The sequence below is a fragment of the Sceloporus undulatus genome, chromosome 6, assembly GCF_019175285.1.
Source record: "Sceloporus undulatus isolate JIND9_A2432 ecotype Alabama chromosome 6, SceUnd_v1.1, whole genome shotgun sequence".
NCBI classification, from domain to species: domain Eukaryota; kingdom Metazoa; phylum Chordata; class Lepidosauria; order Squamata; family Phrynosomatidae; genus Sceloporus; species Sceloporus undulatus.
Window position 1 is genome coordinate 95,296,972 of NC_056527.1, and position 21,748 is coordinate 95,318,719.

At 44.3% G+C, this 21,748-nt stretch overlaps 1 protein-coding gene across 1 annotated transcript; it reads right to left on the bottom strand.

Annotated features, from left to right (window-relative positions):
- Window positions 1-718: 718 nt before the first annotated feature.
- Window positions 719-4,203, bottom strand: LOC121933656 (kelch-like protein 6). The gene is made up of 4 exons (XM_042473640.1): window positions 4,060-4,203; window positions 3,080-3,158; window positions 2,383-2,610; window positions 719-2,252 (listed from the first exon to the last, which is right to left on the bottom strand). The coding sequence occupies exons 1-4, from the start codon at window positions 4,142-4,144 to the stop codon at window positions 719-721; spliced, it is 1,926 nt and encodes a 641-aa protein (XP_042329574.1). The 5' UTR covers window positions 4,145-4,203.
- Between the last annotated feature and the right edge of the window lie 17,545 nt (window positions 4,204-21,748).

The following is a 21,748-nucleotide window of genomic DNA, read 5'->3' on the forward strand; positions in this document are numbered from 1 at the left end:
GTCTGCTCAACCTCTATATCCGTGCAGACACTCACATATCCTCCAGCATTTCCTAGATGAAAACCAGGACATCTATGGTCAAGCAACATTAGAGTGTGATCAAGGTGGCAAAGTGTATTAATGAGGAAGAGCAACCAAGCCAGGAGAGGCTTGCAGCAGTTTGCTCATGCCTGAATCTACAGGGAAGAGAAAGTTACATCCCTTCCCCTCCTCTCCCTTCTGCTTAGTCAATGGAGAAGGACAGAAAAACCTGGACATTTGAAAAGCAGCGGGAAAAATGGGATGACAGAGGATTAATCAGAACTGGCCCCAGCAACACTGAGACAGTTGGAGGGTCATGCACTGGCCTTTTCTGGTGCTCTCTTGAAACACTTCTTCAGTGGAGGCTGTCCTTAATTCAACATATTTGGTGGTATGGTTTGTTGCAGTCTGAGCCCTAAACTGTGACCCTTCCCCATGCTGAAAATGGTAGTTAAAAGCATAACCATTAAAAAGAAGGAGCAATTCCAAGAACGGACGCTTTGGGGGAATGGTTTGTTGGAGTCTGAGCCCTAAAGCTATGCAAACTATCGATCCAGAATATTTAGTGGTCATTTTTCTGCAGGAATGCGAGAATGAGACTGACTGAGAAGGAGAGATGGCATATGCTTTTAATGGGTTCAGAATGAGAGGAGTCCAGATGAAAATACATCTTCCCTCTGGGGAGTTTCAGCATCGCTCACTGTGTTCCTGCGTCCACTGAAACCAAGGAAGCTTGACCGAAGGGATTAGGGTGGTCATCCTCCCCTCTTCCTCTGATGGAAATCTTCAGGCCAACAGCCACTCGGCTTACAGATGCATCTTGAATCAGAGCCCTCAGGTTTGGCCTTGCCACCTTCAGGGTTACACACTTCAGCACCCGCCGCAGGATGGTCCCTTGCCCTGCAAGGCTCTCTGGGTACTGGGTCCAGGCAGCTTCTCCAGGCTCCCAGTGGTAAATGGCATCGTGTGTCCTGGAGGTGCACACTCCTCCCATCACATAAATTCTCCCCTGGAAACAAGTGGCACCGGCAAAAGCCAGGGGCAGTGGCAGAGGAGGGACGGTGATCTCCTTGCTTATCACGCCGGCATCGTGCATGAAGAAGCATTTGGGAGTACAGGGAAGAAGCTGGCTGAACCTCCTGTTTGGGTATGGAGGTGTGACCTTTTTGGAGAAGAAGCCCCCAATGATACAGATGCCGGTCTCCATGGTAACGGCAGAGGCGCCATGGAGACTGAATTCTAGAGGCACCTGCACCCAGGTATCCAAGGGGATGCTGTAGATAAGTATGCCCTGGTAAACCACCTCATCGGAGTCGGCATCCCCGCCTATTAGATAGAGCTTGTTCTTGAAGGAAGCTGAGGCTGAGAAGCGCAGAACAATGGGCAGGCTGGCGATGGGGGACCACGTTTGCTGGACCACGTTGAAACTCTCCGCAGAGGCAAGAGGGCCTGTGTCATTCCAGCCACTCAGGGCGAAGAGCTTTTGCTTGCAAGTTAAGAACATGTGTACTGACCGGGGGGTTGACATAGCCGGGAGCTTGGCCCAGCGGTCTGCAAGGGAGCTGTATTCATGCAAGGCACAGGAGTAGGAACCATCTGGGTGTTTTCCTCCTGAGATGTACAACCTGTGCTCCAGGACTGAACATCCAGGGAGTGCCACCAGTTCTAAATGCGGCAGCTTTGCCCTCGACCCCGTGTCGGGATTCAAGCACTCCATGTAGCAGTCCATATCCTCATTGACGGAGAGGATGTCTCTCAGCCGAGGGACTTTGATGCACACAATCCGTTCCTGGAACATTCCTTGTCGGAGGCCTCCGCTCAGTTGCAGTCTCCCAGCCCCATCAAGGTCTTTCCACTCCATCTCCATATGCAGGCCAAGCATGACTATATCTTCCTGGACTTTCACCATTTCCTCAGGGGTCAACAGTGGGAAACGTATGTGCCGCAGCAACGTCCCAAGTGCCTCCAGCCGTTGGGCAGGTGCAGCTTTTATCCAGTGGTGCACAGCCTGGAAGACCTCCATTTCTGAGGCCACGGCTAGCTGGTCCGAAGAGATGATGCAGATCAAAGCCCCAAGGTCAAGATGTAGGAAATCCTGGTGTTCCAAGATGGATTCAAAATGAAGACACAGGTAGAGTAAGGTGCCGTGCAAGAGGGTGGCATTGTTGTGATCCCGAGCCAGCATGTAAAGGCAAAGGCAATTCTCCTTGGAAATCCTCTCTATTAGATATCTGCCAGGGTTCAATGGAGAGAAAGCACATCACTTGAAAGGAAAGTGGTGGCTGGAACTCCATGGTGAAGCCATTTATGTCCAGCGGAAACTGGGGAAAGACTTTTGAGGAGCCAGACCTCTTGTGCTACCTGCTAATGAGCGTCAAGGCGGGCAAGAGCTGGAGTCGGCTGGCTGCTGTGAAAAGATCTTCAGCAATCTCCGGACGGAGGGTCAGCTCTCCCGAGTAGAGGAAGGTGAGCAGGTTCTGGAGGATGGAAGGGTCCATGTCTTTCAGGAGAACTTCCCCGTCCCTGGATTCCTTGAAGTCACTGGTGAACACAGCCTGGAAGTAAGGGCTGATGGATGCCAACAGTGCCCTGTGAGAGGGACAGAGATCATTGCGTTGGCCATGGAGCTACATATCAACCAACATTTTACAGATGACAACCAGGAAACATGTGGCCAAACCACATGGTGAACGTGGCAAAATGTTATTAATGAGAAAGAACACACAGCAGTTTGCTTCTGCTTGAGCTTGCTGGGAAGGGCAAGGCTCTCTCCTCCCTGCCTCTTCTCTCTCTTGATCAATTGATTGTGTGCAACTCACTTTTGCACTTTGAGCCCTGTCTGCAGCAATTGAAGGATGGTGAAGGTAAAGGTGGAAAGTGGAAAGAGAAGAGGGAAAGTGGCATGTTTTAAAAGCATTTGGAACAGGGAGACGACAGAGGTATGGAGCCAGTATGTGGGTACCACTGAGGAGGGGGCCACTAATCTATCTAAAAAAAGGACTTTTTCACTAAACATGGGTTTCTAGCTACCCTGCTTGGCGTTGGGATGGATACCCACCTGTTGCAAGGAAACCTCTTTCCTCCTGCTACCAAGGTGGCATTACAGAGTCCCTGACTGTGGTGCAGCTGTTTCAGACCTGGATGGAAATGAAAAGATGGGGAAGATGGTAAGTAAATCCAGACACATCAAGGGGAAGGGAAGCTCTCTTATGTGGGACAGAATACCATTTCCAGAAGGATTTCTATAAATCCCGCAATCATTCATGTTTCATCCTACTAGCTGGCATCCCATACAACCCTCTGCAAACTCACTGGGGTGTATCAGTGTGGGAAGGGATGCTATTGTATCAAGGAAGGAAAAATAAACATGCCGGCCCTTTCCATTTCATCCTCTCTTGGCAGGAAATCATGTAATGTTTTCAGTTGTTGGGCTTGGAGGGAATGGTTGGCTATGTCCTGTTTTGGTCCTTCAAGATATTGGGAAGTCAAAGGTGATGGAAAGAGACTTCTATAATGCAATAGCATGAAGCTCTTGCTTTGAGGGTCCTGTGTTCTACAACACTGGGCTGATACAGAGTTTTTATCCTGGCTGTTAATCACAAAGGTTGCTTTTACACAGCCTCATTCCCTAAATGTCAGAAGAGACTCTGAAGCCTGGTCTTGGTCTCAGACTTGGTTGCATTCCTCAACAACAGGATGACACAATTACAAACTCAAGTGCTTCCAAATATTTGGTATCATTGACTGGCCATTATCTATTACCAAGGTGTACCCTCCAATGTTTCACAAATGAGGACCAGGATATGTGTGGCCAAGCAACAACAGTGTGGTCAAGATGGCAAAAGTTACCAATGTGGAAAAACACACTTAAGAGAGGCGGAAACGATTTGCATTCACCTGAGTGTATTGGGAAGGACGAACTGGGACATTTTCAGTGCAGCTGGGAAAGTGGGGTGACAGAGGATGAATCAGGACTGTCCCTGGCAAATGTAGGGCAGATGAAGGGTATGCCAAAATCAAGATCAACATCAAACTCACCTTGGCTGAAACAAGACTTCAGGGACACTGATGTCTCTGGCTCATGATCTTTCCCACTGGTTTCTGTGAAATCTGGTGGATCCATGGCACTGCTTCCCAGAGTGCCAAATCCTCAAGAGGTGCCACTCTCTCTGGGCCACTGGTTGTTTCTCTGCTGGTCCAGAGGGCTCTCCAACTTGTACAGCAAAGATACCAATGTCTCCAAGGAAGACATCTCCACCACAATGGTCGCCATGGCTCCTTGGGCCTCCTCCTTGGACCAGTCAGGATAGATTAACAATTGACTGGTTTGCTTTTGCTCTGTTTTCTTACTGGTTTCCAGAGTAGAGAGAGCTAAATCTAAATTTAACCTAGATAATTAAGAAATTGAAATGGTCACAGTGTTCTCATACCTTGGATCAAACACTGATCACAACGGAGACGGCAGCCAAGACATAAGAAGAAGGCTAGAAATGGGAAGGGCAGCCATGAAAGAACTAGTAAAGATCCTAAAGAGTAAAGGTATACAACTGAGCATTAAAGTTAGAATTGTCCAAGCTGTTGACTTCCCCAACACCACACATGGATATGAGCACTGGAGAGTGAAGAAAGTGGATAAAATCAACTCATTTGTGCTGGAGAAGAGCGCTCAGGATACTGTGGGTGGCCAAAAAGATAAATAAATGGATCCTTGAACAGTTCAAGCCTGAAATCTCCCTGGAAACCAAGTTGACAAAACTGAGGCTGTTGTACTTTGCCACATCACACCACAAAAACAGAAGAGCAGTTTGAACATATTTAAGCAGACTTTTTATTCAGAACTAAAGATATGATGACCTGAAAAAATCCAGCTCAGGTAAACACTGCATAAGTAAACAAAAAACATTTGGAATCTTCTAGAGACTGCTACAATACTTCTTTCAAAATGCATCAGAAATTATTATTTTTTCTTTCACTAACCTTCACTTTTCTAATAATTTCCATTTTGGTGGCCTATAGATATATGTTTTTTTTAATGCTAGTGGTAACTGCTAGTGCGAGTTCCCATGGAATTCTGGGATTTGCAGTTTAGGACAGGACATTTTGAATTCTCAGCCTGGGAGGTTTGGCGCTTCACCAGGCTATAAATCCTCGGACTCCATAGGATGGTGCCATGGCAGTTAAACTGAAATATAGTGTTATAGTTGTAGGCTGTGAATGAGCCCTGGGTTTTGTTTTAAATACACTATTTATAGTTTTTCATCCTTTGTTTTATTAACTTCAGCTTTTGAAAGTCTAGGCTGCCATTCAGGCCCAGATAGGCCCTCGATGAAGCTAAAAACATAGCAACACCCCCCATTAAAATATAATCATAAAAATATAACCAAAGTGCCTATACAACAGAGCGGGTATGTGTGTGTATGTGTGTGTGTTCAAAAGAGACTCATAACTGATATAAGCCAGCTGCCCAAAATGGCTTTGGAATAAATGCAGCATTGTCACATTCCCTAGAAAGCAAGAGACCAAACCCAGCAAACTGTGGTAGATTCCAGAGCAGAGGTCCCACCACTGAAAAGGCTCTGCTCTTTGTACTTCTCCCTAGCCTTTCTTTCAAAGGCCAGGATAGCTGGAGCTGGAAGTCATTCAGTGACTTGTTTTGTTCTGTGTTCCATTTTCCCATCACACATAATCTTTCTGTTTTGGCCTCAATCTGGATTACGTTGTCGTAGGATGGCTCTTCTCTTCTCGTCTGCAGCTGAGGGCTAGACTAGAAGGCCTTTTAGATCCCCCCTTCTGCCTTGCTCTCCTCTGGTCCCAAGTGGAATGTCCTCCGCAGCAGGTGCAAGTCCTGAATCAATTCGTTCCACCAGGATGTTCCCGGTTTTCTGTCTCCAGCTGCTCCCCCCGGACTCTTTGATGCCTCTGTGCACTCTCAGATACTTCAAACATCTGCCAAAAACGAGTACAACCCAGGCTTTTTAATTACACCCTTTTCAACTCGCTGGTACTCCCCAGTTCTTTTGATGTTCTCTTACCACCCAACACTGTCGCCAGTAGCCACACACATACCATAGAGTACAGTCTGCCCCAGGGGTGAACGATGGAAAGGTGGGAGTGAAGGAAGGTAAAGAAGCAGGATAAATAAAGTGGGTCATCTTAACACCCCCCCCCGACCGGAACTCATATACCATCTGGTGAATATTTCATGTACCTATGTTGTTTAGGTCTTCTTTACATCAAAGACAACCCTCCCCATTTGGTTTGCAGCCTTTCAGATCAGCCAGGACCAAACAGCAATTGTGTGTGGGGTTTTTTAACATGCATGTCAAACCTTTCGGTCCTAATGACCATCGTGCAGAGGAGCATTTTTCAGAGCTTGGAAAAGTTACTTTTTAGAGCCCTTCCGCACTACTCAATTATCGTGCTATGTTTCTACTTTAACCGTCAAGGTTTCATCTAGTGGTATCCTGGGATCTGTATTTTACAGAGAGTATTTAGAATTTCCAGCTAGTGCTCTCTAGTGCATCATCAAACTACAAACTACAAGATTCCACAGGGATGCAGCCATGGCAGTTTAAGTGGACTTTTAGTGCTATAATTGAATAGTGTGAAAGGGCCCTTAAAGACTGAATTGCTACAAGGGATGATGGTGGTTTCAGGAAAAACAATTCATGGTGGGGCAGAAAAGTTTCATTCCAGGGACTCTGTCTGGAAGGGTTGAGGGCCATAAAACCCACTCTGGGGGAAGCATGTTGACTTACAGCTACACTTTCCTTGCTCATCTGTGGTTAAGGCCTTGACTGCCTCCGTAGTCTGATGGTGTATCTACACTGCACAAATAATGCAGTTTAGCACCACTTTAACTGCCATGACTCAATGCTATGGAATTCTGGGTTTTATAGTTCTGTAAGCTATTTAGCCTTTTCTGTCAGAGAACTCTGCTGACCATCACCAGACTACAAATCGAATCCCATAGCATTGAGCCATGGAAGTTAAACCAGCATCAAACCACTTTATTTCTGCAGTGTGGCACCAGCCTGGATGAACAAATATTTCAGGTTCAGCAGTTCCTTGCTGGAACAAGGTTGTGATTTGATAAACCTTGTGATTTTAAATAAATTATTATGTTGTCCATTGTTTCTGAGTTTTAACCATGATGATTTTGAGTCTGAAAGTGAACTTTTGGGAATTTGTATCACACAGAATACAGTATAACTTTTATTTCTTGGATTAAAAGCTGAAAGAAATGGATAGTTTAACGAATTATGGAGGTAAAACATCCATCTCACTTATAGTCTATGTGTTCTTCAAGATATCTGGCAGGCTTCTAGGAACCAAGAATTTGGTCAGGGCAGAATGAAATGGTCACTAGATGGCTGGGCTGGGAAGTGGCAATAAGGTATTGGAGGAGAGGGCTGTATGCTACACAGCTTGCCTTATTATATTCCCTAAATAAACCTCAACTCATAGACTCATGGAGTTAGAAGAGACCCCTCAGGTCATCCAGTCTACCCCCTGCCATGCAGGAATACACAATCAAAGCACTGCCAACAGATGACCATTCAGCCTCTGTTTAAAAACCTCTAAAGGAGACTCCATCACACTCCACACCTGTTACTTTTGGGCACAGTGAAGGACATTGTTACAGTGCCAATGTTAAAAACAAGATACAGTCCCTAGTGTAGTCAGTTTTGGGACATGGAATGTGGGGAACTGATGTCTCGTTCTTCAGCTCAAGTAACTGCTTTTTATTAGCCCTGATTCTGCATCATGGGGCTAATTTTCTGCAGCAATTCTTGCTTTTAGTTGCATTTATTTATTGCTAATTACTATTGTTACTGTTAATTGCTTTTATATCCTGCCTTCCCCTGATGAGCTCTGGGATCTGTGGTCCTCCTCTGAGTTTCATGGCTCAGTAGAGATTCAGTGTCCCAGATCCCAGTCTAGTGCTCTAACTGCTAAACCACACTGGAATGCTGCTTGGAACCATTGTCCTAGTCTAGAAATGGCTATGATGTTGAAACTCACACTGGAAATAATTAAATTCTGGAAAATGGGAGGGAATGCTACTCTTAACTTTACCACAAAGTTGGAGGCAACTGCCTGTCATGTTTCTACTGGTTACCATGTGACTGATGGTTGTCTAAATTCACACCCATATCTGCATATTGTGCAGATCCGACAAAGAAACTTAATCAGCATATTCCATTGTGTTTCATGGTGATTCCTTGTTTCACACTAATGCATATCTACTCAGAAATAAGTCCCATCAAAGGACAAAGACCTTCACTGGAGATAACAAAGCAGAGGATGAGCAACCAGTGTTCAGGTGTGCTGTATTTAATTCCTGCCTTGCAGATCCTCTGCTGAGAATGAGGTTAGATTAGATGACCTGGAGATCCCATCTGACTCAATAATTTTGTGACATTACAATGCAGTAGGATTTAGCCCCAGATAAATGTATACAGTACTGTCTTATAAAGGTAAAAATAAAGGTAGTCCCTTGACATGAATGTCTAGTCGTAACCAAGTACTGCCTTATAACATGTATGTAAACATGAGAGTGCATTTGTAAAATTATGATGAAAGTTGGAAACCCTGTGCGGGTGGACTCAGAAATAAATTTCTGTTCACCTGTTGATAGGCATAGAAAGCCAATGCGATGTAGTAGTTTGTGTGTTAGAGTCTGAAGACCAGGGTTTGAATCCCCACTTGGTCATTCAAACCTACTGGTTGGTCTTGGGCAAGTCAGACTCTCTCAGCCTCAGAGGAAGGCCATGGGAAAACCCCTCTGAATAAATCTTACCAAGAAAACCCCATGATAGGATCACCTTAGGGTCTCCATAGGTTGGAGGTGACTTGAAGGCACACAACAACCACAACATGGGTAATCGTAGTTAGGATTGTAGCCTTTGAACACAGGCAGAGCGTATTAGGGCAAAAGACTTCCAGATTGCAAATGTGGAGTGTGTGTAAAATCTGAAACCAGAATGTGGAAGTAAGAAATCACAAGTGACATTGTTATCTGTTACTTGCCATGATGGAGAGGTAACAATTGTACATTTCAGAAGTAAGAGACAATAATAAGTGGGAATCATTTTACCTTTCTTTTGGGTTTGAGTGTAATGAGTAGCATTTCTAGTTACTGCCAGATGCCATTTTAAGACATTTTTAGATATTTTAGAGGTGCTTTGAGCAAAGCTTGTGACGTTTTTATGCCATTGTCTTATTAATCCTGTGGCTTTTTCTCTCCACCAAAAGAATAATACAATGAATAATGCACCAACTTTCACTCACACAGAGGCACACACATATTAACAGCAATAAATTGGGGAATTATTTTTTAAAGTAACTTTTCAGCCTCTGTTTGAACCATTGTATCATGCATTTGAGAAGTGGAAATAGTGGCCAAAGATTGCAAAGCAATGTGTTATACTCAGTAAATTGTTCTGCATTTTAGTTGTCAGGGTCTGCTCAATATGTGTGGCCTCCCCGTTCTTCCCTGCAGCATTCTGAGTAACAGTTGTACAACTATAGCAAGAGACTTTGGTGTGAGGAATGAGGAAGGAGTGAGACCATGCCTTTTTATTTTCCTCTTAGAGGCTTTTAAAAATCTACAATAGCAGCATGCCTGGCAGAAATCCAACAGCATGAGTTTTCCATGGGACAAAGAGGCAGGAAAGGAGTGGTATACCTGTTGAATCCCTGTCTGCTCTAAATCACAGGTGTTCTCGTGGATACCTTGAAGGTGGGGAGGGAGAGAGAATTTTAGGAGGGGTGGCGGCTGTGTGTGTGTGTGTGTGTGTGTGTACAAAATCGAGCTTTGGCCTGCCTGTCTGAGTTTTCCAGCTTTGAAGCACATGCCTAAGAGCTGAATAGCATGGCTCCTAGGAGGGCAGGACCAAACAGCCCGCCAGCCAGCCAGCCTGCCTGCCTCTTCTCTTCCTTGCAGGCCTCCTGGGATTCTGCTCTCATCCTTCCATGTCCTGGCACCAGAATGCTCCATCAGCAGCTTGGCAGCTCTGTGGCGGGTTGCCGAGAGCCTGAGGAACGGAGGAGGAGGGCTGTTACGTGGGGGTGGGATGTGCTGGAGGCACCCTGGTTAGTTCGTTGTTTATTTGGTTGCTGTTTTGTGGTTTCCAAAAGGTGCCTGCAGGTCTGTGAGGAGGAGCAGCTTTGAGATGGGTCTCGCCCTGTTCTCTTCTCATGCTAGGGCTCAGACAGGCCTACATGGCTGTAATCCAGCCGTGTGTGTGTGTGTGTGTGTGAGAGAGAGAGAGAGAGAGAGAGAGAGAGAATGAACCTAGAAAGGGAATAACTGAAAAAGAAAAAATTGCAAGCAAAGGATAGAAACAGTTTTGATTGATCCTACAACATGTGGATTTTAAACAAGTTTTCAGGTTTAAGGTTGCTAGGTAAGGACTATGCCAGGCCTTGAGATACCAGTGCCAAAACCTGAACCTAGGAACAATCCCTTATGATGTCAGAGGATGCTAGTGATGCCCCAATGGTAAGGTCTGCAGGGCCGCCCCTGATGATAGCCACATGACGATAATCTAGCAATGCATGTGAGAGAGAGACAGCAGGGCATGGAGGGGGGAATGAACCCAGAAAAGGAATAATTGGGAAAGAAAAACTGCAACCAGGAATAATATTGATTGATCCTGTAACATGTGGATTTTAAACAAGTGCCAGGTTTATGGTTGTCAGGTCAGGACTCTGCCAGGCCCTGAGATACCAGGGCCAAAGCCAGAAACCTAGAGAGGACAGTTTGTGATGTCACAGGATGCTAGTGATGTCCTCAATGGTGAGGCAGCCCTTGGTGAGGCAGCGCTCCTGCCTTTCCTTAAGCATCACTCACAGTTGCACAGAGGATAGGTTCACAGACTTATAGGGTTGGAAGAGACCACAAGGGCCATCCAGTCCAAACCCCTGCCATGCAGGAACTCTCAATCAAAGCATCCCTGACAAATGGCCATCCAGCCTCTGTTTAAAGACCTCCAAAGAAGGAGACTCCATCACCCTCCTTTGAGAGAGTGCAGGGTGATGGAGTCTCCTTCTTTGGAGATCTTTAGACAGAGGCTGGATGGCCATGTGTCTGGAATGCTTTGATTGATGCCATTCAGATAAAAAGCACCAAGCAAAATAAATGCAGCCCTGAGAGCTGGCAGCCCTAGTACTGGTTTGATGCATATAGAGAAGCTTTGTCGCAAGGTTTAAGTGATAATGACAACACATCAAACAGTACATTATGGGTGCCATTAAATCTGGCACAACACTGCGGTGCAGTAAGTAGCCAGTGGACCTGGCATATTCATGGGCACAATCTGTTGGGAATGTTTCCTATGCCAGCCCCACTGTGAAAAAATGGTTAACTCGTTTCAACGGTGCTTCTGCAGAAAAGCCTTCTCATGGATTGTGTCCCATGTTAATTCATGTGGTGGAGGAAAAGGATCTGGATTTTATGTCTCAAAATGCCTTGAGACAGAATACTTGTCTTTTCCCTAGAGTTCAAAAAATGTGAGTACTTTTGCACTACAATTCCTGGACTCTCCCAGTTATTGGCTATGCTGGCAGAAGGATTCTGGGGGTTGGAGATAAAAAAAATCCAAGTCCTGTTTTTATAGTAAATATATTCATATTTCACAGATGAAAGCTGAGACATGTGTCCAAACAACCTCAGACTATGTTTGCGTTATTGCAAAAGTTATTAATGAGGAAGAACACACAAGCTAGGAGAGGCTGCACCAGTTTGCTTTTGCATGGCCTACCAGGAAGGGCAAGATTTCACTCCTCTTTTCCTCTCCCGCTGAGTCAATTGGGTGCAAACTACTTTGGCACTCAGAACTCAGTTTGCAGCAACTGAAATAAGTTGAAGAAAAAGGGAGAAGTGGGAGGAGGAGAGAGAAACTGGGACATTTTAAAAACCAGCTGATAAAGTGGGATGACAGAAGATTGATTGGGACTGTTCCTGCCAAATTGAGATAGTTGGAGGGTATGGTTCAGAGGGTCAGATTTGGGGGGGCATTTAATGTTAGTAAGCAATTAATATTCACCATTGTTTATGTTCTTTGTAAAATAAGACAGCCATGATACTCCCTGAGGTGGTACGGGACCATGGTACAAGAAGGAAGAGCTTAATCCTCCTGCCTTTCATAATGATGCTGATAAAAATCAGCCCTCCTTCTTTTAGCCCCAGAAATGAAGTGTCCCATGGTGTTCCAATCAATTTTACTGGGGAATCATCACTGTTACTTCTATTGCCCACTTTACTCTTCAGCTAAAACACAATCCAGTGAAAATAAATGTCAACATTCAGACCATTGCCATTATAATTTAATCTGCAAATGAGCCACTTGGATTCCACAATCTAAAGTTTTCATCAGAAATGTGAAATGTGCATGTTTTGAGTTGATGAAGGGGAAAACAAAATGAATGTGACATTTACAAATTTCTCTTGCACGTCACTTTTCTAATACTGGTGGATCTCAGGTTTTGTCAAATATTGGCCTCAGTCCTCTTTTAGTTCTGGTCAATATAGACCCATTCAATCCACAGTCTACTCTAACTGGGTAAAGTCAGAATGGTGTAGTGGTTTGAATTTTGAACTATGACTTTGGAGACCAGGGTCTGAATATTAGCTCAGCCATGGAAACCTACTAGGTCACTTTGGGTAAGTCACACTGTTTCAGCTTCAGAGGAAGGCAAAGGCAACCCCCTCTCTGACTGAATCTTGTCAAAAAACAAAACAAAACAAAAAAACAACAACCCACCCTTTTAGGATTGCCATAAGTCAAAAATGACTTGAAGGCACACAACAACAATAAATGGTGGTTGGTACTAACAAAATAGGATGCCAACCATTAATGGTTACATTATCTTCATCTTGTTTCATAGAATCAGAGCTGGAAGGGTCCAATCCTTCAGCAGGATTTCCAGCTAGAACATCCTCAGCAGGTAGCTGTCCAGCCTCTTTTTTGAAGACATCCACAGAAGGAGACCCCACCATCTTTCCAGGCAATTGCTTCCATTACCGAACTGCTCTCATCTTAAGAAACAAGTTGATATACATAGCTGTATAGTAAAAACCACAGATAAATATTGTGTATATAGGTGCAAATTTTTTGGTACTACAGATGCTTTGAACTAAAACAGCCATAATCCTTTACCCTTAGCTATGATGATTTGGCTTAAGTCCAGAATATCTCTGCAGGGCCAAAAACCAACTACTTGAGGGTAGGGAGGAACAACATAAAGGAAAATGGGTGATCCATGAGCCGGCAAATAAAATCCACAAACTCAATATAGCAGCAACTAATAAGACCAGTTGGACAATTCTCTTCATAGCTTTGTGATTTAAATAGTTCTTGGCCAATCTCTAAGGTCAAAATAGAGCAGTCTTATAGACAAACTGCAAAGTAAAGAGATATCCATAATGTCATTGAGTATCACAACTGAAAAGAAACCTTGAAGCAGGATCACAGGCAATGACTTGAAAATAGATGGAGAAGATGAAGAAGATTATCGTTCACCAGAACATGGAAAAAAGTTACATTTGGGGACCTCGGCTTTCAGAATCACCCAACAGTTCTGTTCTGAAGGACTGAGGCTCCTTGGGACTTTACAGGCTGAAAAGAGAACTCTGCATTATCTTGGTTTGTGGCTATGAATGATCATAGGATGATCCCAAGTGGAGACGCCAAGACTGTTTTTGCTTTTCATTTTTTGTAAGCACCACTTTCTGTGTCAGTGTTCCCAGTGCAATGACTTGGAGCCTCAGCATCATCATGCATGGGACCTGAAACAAAACCAGCTCGACAGGCTTGGGCTGGCCCAGTACTTGAGCGTAGGGGGTGGGTGGAGTGAGGTAGGGGGAATGGAAAGGAACACCCAAGTGCTTCAGGAAGTGGCACAGATGATTCAGAAGTTGGAGCTCTTTGCCTTGGCTTCAGGCTTAGCGACAATGAGCCAGGTGGCACTTTGGCTGATCTCTAGAGGTTACTGCCCCAACCAAGGGAAAGTAGGTGAACATCACCCATGGAACCTATTCCCCATCATCATGTACGGATGTGAGAGCTGGACAGTAAGGAAAGAAGATAAAAAGAAAATCAACTCTTTTGAGATGTGGTGCTGGAGAAGAGTGCTGAAAATACCATGGTCAAGAAGACAAACAAATGGTTCTTGAACAGATCAAGCCTGAACTCTACCTAGAAGCCAAAGACGATTAAATTGAGGCTGTCATACTTTGGCCACATCATGAGATGGCAAGACTCACTGGAAAATATAATGTTAGGAAAGGTAGAAGGTAGTGGAAAGAGAGGAAGACCACACACCAGACGTCTAGACTCAATTAGGGAAGCCATGGGCCTGACTCTCCAAGATTTAAGCAGAGCAGGGGACAACAATAACAACAAGAGCAATGCTGTGCTCACTATATCACCTGGCCTGGCCTTTCAGATCAAATCAGTTCACTGGAACCATCATATGACCACTTTTTCTTCTTTACACCCAGCACCTATGTCCTCATCCCATGCAACTCCCCATTCTTGAGTACTTACCACAGCCTGTAGCAACTTTAGCTACTACAGCTATGGTTGCCAGTTCAGGGTTTTCCCAGTCCCTGCAGTTTCAGAGTCAAAACCTGAAGCCTAGGGATGGCTCCTGGTGATTTTATTAAGCTTTGTGCAATTATTACCAAGCACTGCTGCTCACAGATTGAACTGATTGAATCAGTCCATCCATAGTGTGCTCTCCCCCTTTTCCTATGGCTTTTCAGAGAATTTTCTTGAGCAAGGAATACTCAGAAGTGGTTTTACCAGTTCTTTCCTCTGAAATATAGCCTACAGCAGCTGGTATTTGTTGACAGTCTCCCATCCAAGTACTAACCAGAGCTGACCCTGCTCAGTTTCCATGATTAGATGGGATCTGGTGCTTTTGGAATATTTACATCCTTTTTTCACTTTACCAGGCATTATTATTTCCGGTGAATTGTGTTGTCTCATGATGTGTCCAAAATATAATAGCTTTAGGCACGGTACAGACCGCCATAAAGTGGTGTACTTGTGCCAATTCTAGGGTTAGGTACCATGCGGCAACTGCATGGCCCCTAACCCTAATACATGCCAGCGGCGCAGTAATGGCAGCATCCCGTGTATACGGGCACCGCCATTATGGTGTAACGGATGCATAGCGTCCGTATGTTGTGGCACACTCACAACGTAATTATGAACCGGGTGGTGCAGTACAGACCGCTGAAAATCGGTGGCTTGCTGGCGCCTGATTTTACTCTGGAGGGACGGCCCAGCCCCCAAACCATGCGCTGTAACTCTGGAGTAAAATCTGGGTTCTTTTTGCGCTGCCATAGTTACATCGCGAGTGTGTCAGTGGCGCACTCGTGATGTAACTGGCACAATGCAATGTGTGGATGCTATGTGTCCGTTACATCATAATGGCAGCATCCATGTACAAGGGACGCCACCATTACTGTGCCACCAGCATGTATTGGGGTTAGGAACCGTGGTGGTCTGTACCACACCATTTTTTCTGGGTTCTTTTTACTCTGGAGTGATGACGCATGGTTTGGGGGCTGTGCCATCCCTCCAGAGTAAAAACAGGCACCGGTAGGCCGCTGTTTTTCAGCGGTCTGTACTGTGCCTTAGATTAGTGGTTTGGCTTCCAGTGAGAGCTCAGGTTTGATTTGCTCTAGGACCTAATTATTTGCATTTTGGCAGTCCACTGGTATCTGTAGAACTCTCTTCAAGTACTACATTTAAAAAAGTTAAGATGGCTTTTTTGTAAAATCTGTGTGCCTTCCTTTTGAATCCTCATGCCATATCTCTACTGTTCCCCCTTCCCTCCATGCTTCTTCATTGGCATTAAAGGTCTTAAGTGTCTGGCATTTCAGGGTCAACCAAAAACTTTGCTTGGTCAGATATGGTCAGGAGGGACTGATAGAGAGAAGGCTTGTGAAGTCACGTCTGAGCCGCCCTCTGCTCTATCCAAGGGAAGTAAATGACAGGCTGCTCTCACCTTGAAAGCTGCAATTTACTTGTGCTGCTGTGATATCCCCCAGCAGTTAATAGGCACCCTGTCTTCATTTGAGGAGGCCACGGTGGTTTGGGAATATGTAAACCTGGGGAGACTTGAGCTTTTGAGGACTCTGTGGAAGGAGGTGGCGGCAATGAACCCTTGGGAAGGAATGGCTCCAATGGGATCCAGATTACTTCTTTTTTCCCTTTTCCTCATCCCCCCCCCCCTCATTCCCTGAATTCCTGTGGTTGGCAGCTGGGCCTTCCCATGGGGCCAGATTGAATCTAGAAAGTTGACTTGAACATGTATTATGGACAGCCAGGCACATTTTGTAGATTGCAAGACCACCTTCACAAGAAGACCCTGAAATGGGGCTTTCATATCCCCTATCATATGAGTGATGCTCTGACATCTATTATTCATCCTAGGTGCAGTTTAAACTTGATGTATGAAATCCAGTGGGTGTCCTTGGGCAAGTCACATGCACTCCGCCTCAGGGGAAGGCAATGGCAAACCACCTCTGAACAAATCTTGCCAAGAAAATTCCATGATAGGGTTGCCATAAATTGGAAATGACTTGAAGGCACACAAAAACCACAGACTGATACACAGAGGTATCTTGTAGCCCCTTTGAGACTAACTGTGTGAAAGAGGTTGTAGCATGAGCTTTCATAGACTTGATCTAACTTCTTAGATGCATGAAGGAAGTACCTGAGGAAGTCTACAAAAGCTTATGCTACAACTTCTTTTGCACATTCTCAAAGGGGCTACAAGATCCCTCTTCATATTGATATCCCAGTCTAACACAGCTATGTCTCTGAATTCTACCTTGAGATATTTATGGCATTAAAAATCTTCCTCACCTCTACCCCAACAGATTTTACATGCCATGTATATATGCTACTCTAAGTGGTGGTCCATAACCTATTGCCTGCTAGCCTGCTGCAAATTTCCATGAAAGAAAGAAAGAGTCAGTTAATAGGCATGACTTTGCTGCTGAGTCCTGGACATTGGGGGAAATCACTGCTGGTCCCCTACATCAGACAGTTTAAGAAACACTAGTGTATAACATGACACATTCCCACTCCATCCTGAAAACCTGTTGAGTGACCTTGGGCAAGTTGTACCCTCTCTCAGCCTAAGAAAAGGCAATGGCCTCTGAAGAATTCTATGGTAGGGTCACCATAAGTTGAAATTGACTTGAAGGCACATAACCACCACAGCTGGTATGGGTCAATGAAACCTGATTTTAATAACTGTAGTTCCTTTAATAATCACAGAACTGGAGGAAATGAAGAAAACCTCAAAATTCATGTAGCACAAACCTGTACTGATGTAGGCAATCCACTGCAATGGTAGCCTGCAACTCCCATGAGATATCAGCACTGGCTAAGTTGAATGGAGTTGCACCTCACCATCTGTAGGGCCAAAGTTGCCCATCCCAGATCTAAATATTTTTTTCTTGTAATTTGAATGCATTGGTTCAGATAGCATCTTCTGGTGTAACAGAAAAGAAAACCAACAATTAAATAGCAGCTAAGAGAGCCAGTGTTTTGGATGTTGGAATATGACTCTGGAGACCAGGGTTTGAATCCTTGCTCAGTCATGAAAACCCACCTTGGGCAAGTTACACTCTCTCCTCCTCAGAGGAAGATAATGGCTACCCTTTTTGGCCAAATCTTGCTGAGAAAACCTTGTGGTAGGTTCACTTTAAGGTCACCATAAGTCAGAATGGCTTGAAAGCATAAAACAACAACGTAACAGTTGAATTTCACACAGTGCAGCAGCAGCTAGATTTTTGTCTCTTACAATTTGCAGAAATCAAGGTATCCAGTCAAATGAGTAATATTGCAAATTTACCAGAAAAGAAAACAAACAAGGAAGAAAAATAATTGGAAAGAGAGACAACTCAAAAGCTTTGACTCCAGATGCAAAAAAATCTTGTGCAGGAGGGCTGACCTCAAGGACAGATCACAGGATGTGGTATGAATTGTTCTCTCCTCCAAATAAAAGGAACAGGTTGTACAAAGCACTTGTAGGTGGGATGTAGCCTAAAGGTATCTCTGCACTAGCTGGCTTTATTACTTGCTTATGATCCTTATATTGTCCCCAGATGTTTTCATGGGCGTCCTTATCTTTAGGATTCCTAGGATAGCTCCCCCCAATGAATACTAAATTTATATAGAAATAAATGCACACTTTACATAACAACCTCTCTGTCTCCAAATCCAAATCAAAAAAGGGAATGAGTTAGTAAATAGGTGGGTATGTGTCAGAATATGTTGTTGAATGGTTGTGTATAGGCAAAATAATTTGGCGAATGGGTGATGTGCAAAGATGCACTGGTGAATAGATGAAGCTGTGGAAGAATGTATTGATGAAGAGGTGACTTTATTGAGGCTGATAGGAAAGTAGAGCCAGTATAATGGTTTGAGTGTTGGACTTGGGCTCCAGAGACCACTCCCCACTGGTTCATGAAACCCACTGGTTGAACTTGGGCAAATCACATGCTCTCAGCCTTGGAGGAAGGCTATGGCAAACATCTGAACAAATCTTGCCAAGGAACCCCCATAATAGGGTCACCTTAGGGTTATCATAAGTCAGAAACAATTTGAAGGCACACAACAACTACAACAACAACAGCAACAACAACAAGGGAAGTAGAAGAGGAGTGGAACAGTGGCTGGGATGTGGGAGGCAGGGAGGAATTGGTCCAGGTGACAGAAGGTGTAACACAGTGGCTAAACAATGGAGTTATGAATCAAAGAGTCCTTCAGTTGTAGTTCCTCCCTGTGATGTAATTTGGACAAAACAATACAGGCTTGCCTTGTAAAGTTATATGAATTACTGCAATGATCATGAGCTTTTTGAGCACTCAAAAATGTGTTATAAATGCTAAATGTTGATATTATTCCTGGACAAACATTAGGCATATTAAGGAAAGGATAAGAGATGTTATTTCTTGGGGTATATTTAAATATGGAATTCATTATTGGACTCTTAATTTAGACAGGATATTGATTGATGTGGGACTAGTTTGAGCTACTTCCAGAATTTCAAGATAAAATAAACTGCCTAAACTGCTGCAGACAGGAGACTGGGAAAATGTTAACATCAGGACAATGCAAATCAGTGTGATCTCATTGGCAGGCTAGCAGCAAAGTAGCAAAGCTATTGAAGCATGGTTTTGAAAAGCTCCAGGAGAGGCACTGTAGACTGATTTGGCTTGAGATCCAAGGGTTCTTCAAGAGTTCATAATCCCCTCGCTTTGCAAGTTGTCTTTGCGGTTGGCACTTCAGTGCCGCACTTGTTAGGTGGTGAGCTAGGCAGACTTGGCAGGGATGAGCATGAGCACATTGTATTGTGTCAACTAAGTGGAGTTTCAGAGGGCACCTCATCTCTCTTTTGTGGATTCCTCTCTGATGCAGAGGAACATTTTTACATTAGACTTGCTGATCAGCTGTTTCTGCTGATCAGCTGTTTCTGGGACAATTGAGCTGAGCCTAATTAATATCTTGTGGCTGAGACAGAAAAACCCCAACCTAGGCTTAACACTGTGGGCATTAAATGTTCCATGTAGAAACATTCTACCTAAATTTATGCATGGAGGTGATTCACTGCCCTTCCACATGTACTTGATTTTGTTGCTTGGATATGATCTTGTGTGTATCTTGTGTGCCTTCAAATTGTTTCTGACTTATGGCAACCTTATCATGGGGCTTTGTTGGCTTGATTTGTTCAGAGGAGGTTTGCCATTGCCTTCCCCTGAGGCTGTGAGCATGTCACTGGCCCAAAGTCATCCAGTGGGTTTCATGGCTGAACTGGGAATCAAACCCTGGTCTCTAGAGTCATAGTCCAACATTCAAAGGACTATGCCATGTTGGCTCTCGGATATGCTTTTACTCCTTGCTATGTAGTTCACATTGGGCTGGTATGACCATAAGGCCATGAGACTGTTGCCTGAAGCAGCAGGAGAGTTCAGTGCACTCTAAGCCAGGTTACTGTGTTCAGTTACAATGAAGAATACTGTCCCACCAGCAGTCATAAAGAAAGGTTGAATCAGCAATTCACTCAGCCTGTATCCATGGGATGGGAAGGGCCACTATTTTGTCCTTTTCCTCAGCCAACAAAACCTTTTAGATCTGCCCTGGCATTATAATACTCTCACCAACTACAGAAGAAAGTCATATGGGCCTGTTACAGACTGCCAAAATAAAGCTGCTTCAGGTCTCTTTGGAGGTATACTATTTAAATGATGCATGCATCCTAAGAATCCGGAAACTGCACCAAAGCTGCACTCCAGTGCTTAGGAATGGCTTTGGCGTGACCTCCGGACTCTTAGGACCCATGCATCACTTAAATAGCATACCTCCAAAGAGACCCAAAGCAGCTTTATTTTGGCAGTCTGTAACAGGCCATAAAGTATAAATAGTCCAACTCTTTGCCATGAGGAAAGACCATAAGCCCATCAGCTATACAAAGATGTATCCAGGTCAAACTGTGGAGTGTCCTAAGCAGAAACTCCACAGGGGGTGTTGACATGTTGTTCAAAAAGTATGTGTTGTTATGTAGAGTGGCTCCCCACACAAGCACCTACAGGAGCACATACAGCTCCAGGTGACTCATGCATTCAAGCTAAACAAAGCCACTCAAGATGAAAGCAAAATTGCACACCCTCCAACATTTTACAGATGAAAACCAGGATACGTATGGCCAAGCCACATCAGAGTGTGGTCAAGCTGGCAAGAGTTATTAATGAGGAAGAACACACAAGCTAGAAGAGGCTGCAACAGTTCGATTTTGCCTGAGCCTACAGGAAAGGACAAATTACTTTGTACTTTGAACTCAGTTTGTAGCAACTGTAAACTGAGGACAAAGGGGAGAAAGTGGGAAAAGGACAGAGAAATGGGACATTTTAACAGCAATATAAATAAATAAATAAATAAATAAATGGATGACAAAAGATTAATAGGACCTGGTCCTGCCAAATTGGGACAGTTGAGAAGGTATGGAATTCCCAGAGTAAGGAGAGACTGCCAGATTCCTCTAACTAGTGAGATTCTGGAAAAAAGCATTGGGATGAGGTGGGGATCCCTAAAACTTCCCATTGAAGGAAATGGAATGAAGTGGCCAAAATTCAGAACACTTCCCACTGCGATATTTTATTGAAAGATATACTTGTCTCTGTTTTGGTGTTCAAGCTCTGAGTCCTTCTTCATGATGCATATGAAGGAGATGAAGAAGAAGAGGTGAGTGTAAGGGATACCCTCAAGGTCTGATGACAGAATGGAAGGTATAGAACAAAATGATCCAGAGACTGGAACAAGGGCAAGGTAACGTGTGGGGGCCTTTAAAGCTAGCACAGACCCAAGACATTTTGCTGCTTGAGGTGCCACAGAAATGCTTCTCCCCCCATCCAGTCACAGTGCATATTGCCCAAGTCTTTTAGTTATTATTTGCCATGAGGTTGGCATTGCCTAATGGTAATCCTATGAATGAGAGACCTCCATGAGCCCAGTCTTCAACAGGCCTACTCATAGCTTGCAAATCCAATGTGTAGTCAAGTTATTTTGATACCTGAGGCAGAAAAATCCCACAGGAACAGCTCCTGGTCAGTCATAACAAAAATGCAATCATAGTAATAAATAAAATATTTGGCACTCTTTTATGAAACCTAAATTTGTAGCCTGGAGCAGCTGCC

Bases quoted from the DNA above. Each gene is read 5' to 3' on its own strand.
- LOC121933656 (XM_042473640.1), bottom strand. From the start codon at position 4,144: ATGGATCCACCAGATTTCACAGAAACCAGTGGGAAAGATCATGAGCCA. The intron at 3,159-4,059 runs GTGAGTTTGATG...ATTTCCATCCAG, and splicing joins GAAGTCTTGTTTCAGCCAAG to GTCTGAAACAGCTGCACCAC. The intron at 2,611-3,079 runs GTGGGTATCCAT...TCCCTCTCACAG, and splicing joins AAGAGGTTTCCTTGCAACAG to GGCACTGTTGGCATCCATCA.